General features: G+C 38.9%; 1 protein-coding gene and 1 long non-coding RNA gene across 2 annotated transcripts; one reads left to right on the top strand and one right to left on the bottom strand.

Annotated features, from left to right (window-relative positions):
- Positions 1 to 4,683: 4,683 nt before the first annotated feature.
- Positions 4,684 to 5,355, top strand: LOC125311272. The gene has a single exon (XM_048269168.1). The coding sequence runs from the start codon at positions 4,684 to 4,686 to the stop codon at positions 5,326 to 5,328; it is 645 nt and encodes a 214-aa protein (XP_048125125.1). The 3' UTR covers positions 5,329 to 5,355.
- A 2,037-nt stretch (positions 5,356 to 7,392) lies between these two features.
- On the bottom strand, positions 7,393 to 9,088 carry LOC125311478. The gene is made up of 2 exons (XR_007196488.1): positions 8,935 to 9,088; positions 7,393 to 7,862 (listed from the first exon to the last, which is right to left on the bottom strand). It is a non-coding gene; the product is annotated as an uncharacterized LOC125311478 (long non-coding RNA).
- Between the last annotated feature and the right edge of the window lie 1,696 nt (positions 9,089 to 10,784).

Here is a 10,784-nt window from a genome sequence, read left to right as displayed (position 1 = left end):
ACCTTCAGTCACAAGAAGAGGTGGTAACTAAAAAATCTGGGAGAAGCCTAATCCTATTAGAGGGAGAGCAGATAGCTAACAAACGTTCAGAAAAGGTCCTGTTGGCAAATTTGAGGAAAAGTCAGTAAATGGTAGCCTAGAAATCTAGACGCACCCTAGCGGCGGCAAATTAATTTGCTCAGCCTGTACGTCTAGTATCAAACCATAGGGATTTCTATTGGCTGACGCCGTGGACGTCATCCAATCACAGCGCTCTATTTTGTTAGAGTCTTAACCCAGCCGGCACACGACCGACCTTCAACGTTGAAATATAGGGGAAATAACGTCAGTTGTTGCGTCAATGTTGAAACCATGTTGAAACAATGTTTAATGCTAAATGGTTGTAAAAGGGTATGTAGACAAACATTGAAACAACGTTGGTTGTAAAAAGGTCAAGAAAATCAATGTTGAATTATAGGTGAAATAATGTCAGTTGTTGTGTCAATGTTGAAACACTGTTTTAATGCTAATTGTAAAATGTTGACAAATGGTTGTAAAATAAGAAATAAAGGAAATCAGCACCAATGTTGAAATGGCGGATGTTGAAATAATGTTGCGATATCAACGTTGATTCAATTTGCAAATCCAACACATAATTCAACGTTGATTCACCCGTTATAACGTTTTTTTAAAAACGTTTATAACGGTTATTAACCGTTGAATCAATGTTGAAATGCCAGCAGGGAAGGCTTGATAACGACAGTCCTGCGACGGTGAACAAGGAAGGTGGCTATGGCGAATGAAGAGCGGTTGTTTGAATCGGCGTTGGCGTCTTTGGAGGAGTTGGATTTGTGCTTTTCTTTGAAAGTTGAGCAACACACTGCACTTAAGTCATTCCTTTCGAAGAAGGATGTAGCCTATTTGCCGTTTTGCCGACCGGATACGGATATGGTCGTGGCGCTGGCCTATTGCATGCCTAGGCAGTTTGAAAGACAATTCTCTGCCCGCCCCTTGGATTAAGCGAGGTGAATGGTTCGATTCCAGACTATACATTTCAATGATATAGGATGGCCCGCCAGGCTAGGTAGATGGGCTATTTCACACAATTTGAGGGTGCTGAATTCAAATATTTTGTTTACCAAGCTCAATTTTCAGTTTTAAGCTAGCTAATTAGCATTTTTGCTAAATTAGCACTTTTTGGTTTTGCCATCAGATATCATAGGAACTGCAAAAAATAAGGCATTAATATACTCTTTATGTATCAGATATGTTGTAGGACAGGACAGGAATTACCCCAATGACCCTCAAATAGCAAATGAAAATAAGATAAAATGAAATTATAAATTTAAATAATAGCTAAAATTCAGTATGACGTTTAGAAACCAAATAGATTCCTTGATAATAAATTGATAGAATAGTAGGTGACAGCTCATTTTTTTGTAGAAAGTATTTTGTCACTAACTATTATGAACAGTTGTCAGTCTTTTTTTTTTTTTTTTACTGTAAAGGCGACTGTGCTTGCCTTGTTAAAACATCTCACTGCTGCTCTTTCCTATTATTCAAATTCCAGCCATGCAGAAAAATGGAAGAGTGTGCATGTTTGAGGAGTGCTGAAGAGTGCTATGGAGATTGCATTATTTGCAAAACATTTAGACAAGATATCCTTTATAGTGCAACAAAAAGAAACATTCTCCAGCGTATCATTACTGCATATGATGCTGAAAGGGAAGTGGACCCCCAGTATCAATATATTCATGGCAGGTATTGTATCGAAGTCATAATTTTGGTATCGTGACAACACTATGCCAGAGCCACTCTGTTTTCTAGATGTCGAGGATCGGAGGCTCTACCACCAACAAGTGATGCTGCTCAATGGCAAATTAGAAGAGCACATTATCAAGCTCTAGTATGGAGGCAAGCACACATACCAAATCCAGTGTTACTATAAGTAAAATGTTTTTTACTTGTCGGTTGTTGCTGACGGTAGATGCAGTTCTGCATTAGGCTTATTCCTGCTAAGTTCATATTATATTCTGAGTTGAAGGTTATCTGTGCAACTTGTTATTGTGATAAAATGCATTAAACACCACATGAGTGACTCACTATGTTAGCAATAAAAATATGGTTGTGTTTTGATTAGAATTTTCGAGTTTATTACATGTTAACTGTAATCATGTTCCCATTAAATACATTAATAAACTATAGTATGGCTTCTTTAATGCTTAAACATGTATTTAGAGAACACTTTTATTTGGTTTTAGTGATTACTTTTGAAATCAACCGAATTTAGTGAAAAATGGGCAAAAAAAATCACTATTTTATGTTAAAATGTTGAGTATGCGGTTTAGAACTCAGAATTGAGCTTGGTAAACAAAATATTCAGAATCAGCACCCTCAAATTAGGTAAGAGGGGTGATTTACCAACTTTTCCTAAAATTTGCCGTCAGAAGTTCTCTTCTGTGAATCTGCTCTAAAAATGTTATATGTATTTAAATATATCTGCGATGTTTCCCACAGAATAGAGTTTCAAATGGAATTGAGAAAAATGTCCTAGGACCTATTTGAGGAGGGGGGAAAGAGAAGAGAAGCAACCTGCCACCCCTAATTATAAAAGATAACTCCATGGTAATATAAAACAACGAATGTTTGTGGGCTGCAAACACTCATACACCTTCTGTTCATTATCAGGTTAATCTATTGCTCAGTGATAAAAATTATTTGTCTATGCTCATTCTTTATCTAGTGTACAGTACTGCCTTGCCACTTTGTTATATGACATATCAGGTTCTGACTTGCCCCTCCTGGCCCTGCTTTATGTGGTAAAATTAGTTGCAGTGGATTTCAGTTTTGTCTGTCGTTACTGAATCTCAGAGATATTAGGTCGCCATCTACTGTATATAATGTGTAATTACTCAATGGGACACTGGATTTCAGGCAATGGCCTCAAGTTGATTTTAGAAACATCAGCAAACGATCAGTCATTTCCTTCCAAATTCAGTTTATCTGGAGCCAGATTCACTTAACTCAAAACAGACTGACTAAAGACCAGAGCTAGTTTTCACTTTAAGAAATTTAGAAAGTATTATTAATGTGCACTGATAACCAGAGGCGGACAGAGTACACAGCTTTATTACTTGAGTAAAAGTACAGATACCCTTTGCTCAATTTTACTCAAGTACAAGTAAAAGTACAACAGTCAGATGCCTACTTAAGTTAAAGTACTGAAGTACTTGTTTTTAAAAGTACTTGAGTATCAAGAGTACAAGAGTAGCCTACATCATTTAAATATTGCATTACTACTGCAATAGTAGTATGAAAATGTTATGAAAAATGTTAATGTTAGTACCTTGGAGAATGTAAAAGGAATTGAAAGTAAAATCAAGTCATTTTCATCTTTTTACCATGTTGCCAGGGATGGGCAGTATTTCTAATACATGTATTTAAAATATGTATTTCAAATACAAAATACTATTTTGTAATTGAAACACTTGAAGCGAAAACTATCATTAACTTGTTCAGAAAGTTGAAATAGTCTGGCGAGGTGGGGCCACAGGTTGGCACATTCCCGGGATGGACCTGCTGCATCTTTATCCATTGTTTCATCCATGGTTTCGTCTCTTATCTAAATCTAACCATGGAGTTGACTTTGGCGGAAAGCTGAAGGTGATTGCTGATAGGCTGTTCCAATCAGTGGCGCCTGCACAATCCAATCACGTTTGAGAGGGAAACAACAAATTAAGGGTTTCTGAGATTTTTCTTTTTTCCTTTTTTTTATAAGAAGTAACTGGTACTCACAGTTATGGATAGAAATGTAGTGGAGTAAAGAGTACAATATTTGCCTCTCAAATGTACTTGAGTAAAGTCATGAGTACTCCCCAAAAATGATACTCGAGTGAAGTACAGATCCCTCAAAATTGTACTCAAGTACTGTACTCAAGTAAATGTACTCCGTTACGGTCCGGCTCTGCTGATAACTGACCAACTGCTTTCCCCTTTTTATTTACCCATATATCACTGATAAGGCGGTCCCCACCTTCCTTCCTCAGAGATGAGGCTTTTGTTTGTAATGGCTTGATCTCTGTCAGCTGCTTGGATACTGTATTTTAAATGAGCTGAGACACACACTGAAGCTGTGTCATCCTGTTGTTCTTTAGTTTGGCCCATTGCATAAAGAGACCACAAGTCGTTCTTCTTAGGAAACCTTTACAGACTTTATTCATATGAAACTTTCGTTCTTTAGACCTGAAAGCTGGGCAGGTGAGTGGATCTATTTCCATAATAAACTTGAGGGAACTGTTGTTAACTATTTTGCACATTCATAGAGGAACTATAAAAGTTCTGCTTTGTGTAACCATATTAACATACAGCTTCTGTAGGCCGTTAAACTATTTTGAAATGTTATGTGACAATTAGAGGGAATCATCAGAAATGATAGGTGCTAATTCTATCTGAATTCTATTTTGTTTTGTTATGTTGTGTAGTCACCACCTCTCCAAGCAAAGATCCTTAATTACTAAACGCTTCAACCCTCTGTGCACCAAGTCATGTTGTGGTCACCTCTGAAGAGAACTGTAATATTGTCTTCTCATTATTTGACCTAATGTTTGCTCGGTTTTCTTTTAGATGAAGAGATAGTTCAGGAGTTTTGTTACCATCTCCCTGTGTGACTCCACAGTCCAGCACATCAAGTTTTCTCTGAAGACCATGAATTATTTTCACCCGTGTCCATACCACAGATACTACACCATGCTCTCCTCAGGGATCGATCACACACACTGGCCCGGTCACTTCCTCCCACCTATCCCACCCGCTCCTCAGCTGCCTCTGACTTTGGTGGTGCCAAGTCACTGCGGTCCTCCAGAAACAACTAGCCAGAACGAGTTCCACTTCTTCTATGGACCAATTCCAGTGCCGCTGTCCGTTCCTCCCTGGTATTACAACAATCTCTTATGGCCCCAGCCCTCTGTGAAACCATCACCAAGCCAGAGACTGGGCCCTGTTAAACCCAGCCCCAGAGCCAACCACAGCCAGGCTCTCGCAGCACCCTGGCCTGAGGGCTTCACCCTGAAAGGGGAGCTCCGGTGGGGCAGGCTAGAGAGGGTGTATGGCCCCCGCAGGGAACTTCCGAACTTTGTCAAGGAAGACTTGCGACGAATGTACGGCACTTTCCCCCGGACTGACGTGAGCATCAGCTGCCAGGGGGGAGAATTTGTGGTGCACGGGGACCCGCGGGTGGGTGAACAGGAGTACAGAGTGGAAAAGAAAATGGTGCGTCAGATGGAGAGCCCGGAGGCAGACAATGTGAGTGTGATAGTGAAGCAGAGGAAAAAGAAGAGAGCAAAGCGTTAGAAGTAATAATGACTGACTTCATGTGATTTACTTGTGGTCACTGGTCACTACAGACTTAACATCAGGACTTTTGTTAGTAAGGTGAGGTCTATCCAATGTACAGTATGTGTAAATGGAAGAGATAAAATAAAGAAACATTTGTGAAAATATTATAGAGCTTTTCTTATTGTTTCCTTCTCAGATTTTCATCTAAAACAAACAGACCACAATGTTAGCTGAAACATTATGTGAAATGAGTGGATACAGTGCATAAAAGAACACGGCTTTTGAATTTAATCCTTTTACAGGAAAGTGCGTGTGTCAGAGACAGAACACACAATGAAAGAGAAAGAGAAAGAAAAAAAAGCTATGAGTAATCAGTCAACGTTCTGACCTTTGACCCACAAAATGAGTCCAATATTCCATCTATCTTCCTTGAGTTTGTACACGGCAGACAGAACTGGTGACTGATCTCAGACAAATTACTCATTTGTCTAAGACCCTTAAATGTGCCTTACACCCCAAAAAAGAGCACCTTTCCATTTAGTGAAGAAAGACTATTCATGCTGTTAACATGCCCGGTCTTCTCTACCACTAGCATTCTTTAAAGTTGACACATTTCTTAAGGTCAAAACGTTTATTTGGACTTCTGCTATACTGTAGACCAAATCCATGTGGGAGTGTGTGAATTTCATCAACCAGCCTCCCAGGAATTTGTTCCTGAGTCACACACCGGGAGCAACAGATAAGACATATTTGTGGTTGGGGCGTGGGTGGTGATGCTGTATTTGCCTACTCCCACGTATTCACAGTAAGTTAGAGTAATAGGCTATGTCTAATCAACCACTAATCTGAAAATCATCATCTTCGTCATATAAGCTGTACTGATGTAAACTCCTAATCAATTGGCCTTGTCATCAGCATTACAGGACACACCTAACAATTTTCACCACGTGCTCTGGAAATTATAAGGAAGCATGTTAAAATCAACTGTTTCTTTGAGATACAAAATGCAGCAGCTAGGGTTCTCACAAAAACAAAAAGAACTGACCACATTACTCCAATTTTTAAGTCACTGCATTGGCTTCCAGTAAGTCACAGAATTGACTTTAAAGCACTACTGCTTGTTTATAAATCAGTAAACGGAGCAGGACCTGTCAGACATGCTTCAGAAGTACACACCTTCTCGTCCTCTCAGGTCTCAAGAGAAAAACCTGTTAGTAAAACATGCTGTTAGAACTCTCGGATGACATCAAAAAGGCTTCAACTTTAGCCAGTTTTAAATGTAGACTTAAGACCAAACTGTTGTCAGATGCTTTCTGCTAACTGCACTGAGTTACAAATTCTGAATCTTAAAAATTATTCTTGTGTCTTATTTTGTCTTTTTAATTATTCTTTATTTTTGAGTGATTTTACCTTGTGTGTTTTATGTTTTCTTTTTTATTATGATCTTTACCTTTTTAAACTATTCTTTGAATATTCTTTGCCCTTCTACGCTTTTATCTGTTATTACTGTTTGCTTTTGTTTGTGTAAAGCACATTGAATGACCTCTGTGTATAAAGTGTGATGTATAAATAAACTTGACTTGGCTTAACTTGAGCTGAAAACTTCTGTAATCTTGAAAAAGGCAGTGCGGTTTTTCTCAGAATGGTATGGTCATTCACCAATACCCTAAGAATAGCCTTTTAATCATACGTAAGAGCATATGACTCCTATTTCACCTCTGTTTGGATATACTCATTTAAGGTGTGGCTGAGCATGTATGGCATTTTCTAATTGCTACCATATCATGTGTATGTACATGAGCTACTGTATATGTGCAGACAGTAAGATGGAAAATAAAATTGTATCATTGAAAATTTCATCCTTAGTGGGTTTACCGTAAGGAGGAAGTTGCTATGCTTAGGTAAATAAATCCATTAGAACACAAATACCTTCTCCGCACCACACTGATCCTCAAAACCACGATGTCAACAATAATACATTCTTTTCATTTCATCCATTTAAGTCCACTGATAAGAGTATTGATTTACTGTTAGTTGACAGGGAAATCTTTAAAAAATAAATTCACAAAGACTCTTATCAACAGGTTTCAAGTGCATAGATTTTTATTGAACCTCACATAAAATTAAACAATGTGCATAAATCCCTTGTATGTTCAATTGTGACAACCGACATTTTAGAAAGAATAAAAACTTGGCAGTGATTTCAAATACAGTCGTTTACATTCACTGAAAATATGTAGAATATTTCTGCAGGCCTATTTATTCAATGTTGCATAAGTTAAATATTTAGTTATAACTGTTGGCATGGGTCATTTCCTGCTATGAAGTTCATGATTATGGAGCCAGAAGAACTGAGCCCATAGATGAGTTTTGTGTAACACAGCATCTATGGAATTCAGTTCTCACAGCTCAACAATCAAACGAGACACTCATCTACTACTCGCCCACCCCTCTGTGAAATCTCTTCTCCCACCTTCATGAAACTTACCGTTGTGTGTCTTTGATATCTGTAACCCCCCATGTATGGTAAAACATCCTCCACAGCAGCCCTGTAGGAAAATGAAATTACTGTAAATGTGGAGGTTGATTTTGACACATTGTCTATGAGGCCATCAGACTGGCTGATGCAGTGAGTCAGACTCCAGCTGCTGTCTCCATCTCCAGGCCCTGAGGTCACAGCTAAGAGAAGCATACAGTCATATATTCGCAGTAACTTACTTTGTATATACAATACACATCCTGATAATGAAATATATTATCAGTGTACTCTGCTGTGGTGATGTGCCAAGATCCCTGGGTAGGTATGTTAAGCATGCCAGAGTGAGCAGAGTTTGACATGTAAGCACTGGATCTGACTATCAAGATGTGCTGACCCATCAAATTGAGCGTGACAATGAGTTTTATATTGTGCAACAGTTCTTGAGAGCTGTACACACAGAGTTACTATGAAATGTCCAAAAAGTGGTTCACATCCTTTACAGATGGCTAGAATAAAATTTGGGAATTTTTCATATTCCATCAGCTCTTCCCAAACTTGTAGACTGACACTCACAGCCTGGCTATCGCTTTACAGTTAGTTTGCTATATGTCTATTATAACTCGGTTTATAAGTTACAGAACCCTAATGGATTTCTCTGTCATGGCTGTGCGTTCAGGTTTTCCACTTTAATCGTCACACCTGGGGACTAGGAAACTGCTTCCTGTTAAATAGATGCAGTGAACCAGTTCTACTGCCCTTTGTAGACCCAGGAATCCCCTATACTTCTGTCCAGATATAGCCTATGTCCACCTTTCCCAACACTTTGTTGCACTTGCACCCCATACTCTAACTTCTTTTCATGAATTTCATTGAAGAATACACATACACATTACATTCAGGAATACACATTGAAACTCAACCCCCCAAAAAAAATAAAAAAATAAATAAATAAATAAATAAATTATTTCACAATTTTCAAGAAACAGCATAAATGCTTCAATGCATAAATGCTGAATGCTGTTTCTTAACTACATGAGCTATGCTTATCACATTTTTACCAATGGAATGAAAACTTCCTGAAGGTGTTTTTCCTTCTGAAGTGCAGCCATTTCAGTAAACAACACATGTCTTCCAACACTCACCTGTATTCAGCAAATCGTGAGTTCTCCCAGCTGTAGGTTCTAACACTTGACATTTACCATTCATTCCAATGACATAGAGCATGTTCGCTCTGTCATTGGATAGTCAGATAGTCAAAGCCAGCTGGTCCATATCCAAATACCTCAACAGCATTCAGTCCTGGTCACCACAGTCCTGAATAGAAAAGCCCTTTCGGATGGGTTCTTAAATACTAATCTCTCACACCGTCCCTCTCTCTCTCTCTCTCTCTCTCTGAGTCTGTCTGTGTGGCTCATGCTATTTCATACGGTAAGTCAGACAGTCACTTCCCAGTAAGGAGGAAACAGTGGGAGGGAACCTCACGCCCCCTCACTATGAATCAATACACAGGGTTTCTGAGGAAAACATCTAACTGGTTCTGCCCTGGATTCCCATAAAACAAAAAAGGGGAAAAGAAAAAAAAACACTTCCTAAACAGTAGAGGAACTAGGAATTCCCCCTGAGCTAAGCGATGTGCATGCCAGGCTACAGCCAATCTCGACAGACAGTGTGTGTGTGTGTGTGTGTGTGTGTGTGTGCGCAGGGGCGGTAGTGTTTCAGGGTCAAGCGATAGAGCCACAGTCGTTGTCATCACCAAAAAATGCAGTGTCATTCTTACGGTTAATGTAGCAGTGACTATCATGATGAAACACTGGTGGCTGTTTACACATGCAATAAAGATCATGGGTGAGATTAAAATGTTTCAGATACGGTGAAAATCACCTATGGGAGAAAACCAGGAAATTCCCCAAATCAATTTCCAACCCTCTCCACAAAGACACCAAGAAACAGATAAAATGGATGAAAATGTTCCATATCATCAATGTTGATTCAATTTTGTTTTTAGGCTAATGTAGAGTCTTACTGTATGATAATGTAGTAAAACAAAATTATGAGGAAATTCTCCTCAAGAAGGAAAAAATGACCAGAGAACAGCCACTTAAAAGCCATCACAAAAATGAGGGTGTCCACTTTCAGATAAGTCACTACGCAGGTGGGATAAGTTGCAATTGACATTTTGCACAGGACTTCAGAAACAGACCTGGCTTTCATGCTGCTGTTTGAACACTAGGGAAATTGGCTGCAAAGGTCAGTGATCCCATTTCCTTTCCCCTCACGATCCTGCGCACACAGACCTTTACAGCCTCTCATTTGCTTTAGGCCTACAATTGCCATAAGTTTAAACGCATCATATATGACTAGTGCAATGATGAAATGCATCTGTGATGATGACAACAAAATCTTTGCTTGTGCAACAATACCCTTAAGCAGCCCACTCTCAAAATATTAAAGATTAAATAGGCATAGGCCCTATAGGCAGGCTATCAGCAATGGGAGAAAATGGCATTTCAAACATCTTCTGGCACATGACAAGACATCATTTTGGGCCACATGTAACAGCTGAGTGGACACAATAAACAGAAGACAGCACCTGTAGCCTGTGGTTATAGGTTACTTCTGGAAAGAAAGGCTTGCCCTTATGAAAAAAAATTACTATAGGAATCTTGTCGTATTTTGGGACAAAATATTATAGTAATCTCGTAGGAATACTATAGTATTTTGAGATAGCCTACTTTCGAAGTAGCCTAAGACTACCATAGAAACACTAAGGATATTATAGAGATACGTATAGGCTATTACAGAACATCACAGAAGTAGCCTATTATACACCATAGAATTCTTATAGGATTAGGCTACTGTTATTTTTCGTATGTGCTGTATTGCTTTATATTAAAGGTAGGCCTAGGCCTACTATAAGCATGCAGGGTAACGTCACTTCTGTTGACGTTCAAACGAAACAGAGAGATAGCTCTTCCAAACGTGCATATCACAT

The sequence above is a fragment of the Alosa alosa genome, chromosome 18, assembly GCF_017589495.1.
Source record: "Alosa alosa isolate M-15738 ecotype Scorff River chromosome 18, AALO_Geno_1.1, whole genome shotgun sequence".
In the NCBI taxonomy this organism is placed as follows: domain Eukaryota; kingdom Metazoa; phylum Chordata; class Actinopteri; order Clupeiformes; family Clupeidae; genus Alosa; species Alosa alosa.
This window is presented reverse-complemented; position numbering and strand designations above follow the sequence as displayed.

Bases quoted from the DNA above. Each gene is read 5' to 3' on its own strand.
- LOC125311272 (XM_048269168.1), top strand. From the start codon at position 4,684: ATGAATTATTTTCACCCGTGTCCATACCACAGATACTACACCATGCTC.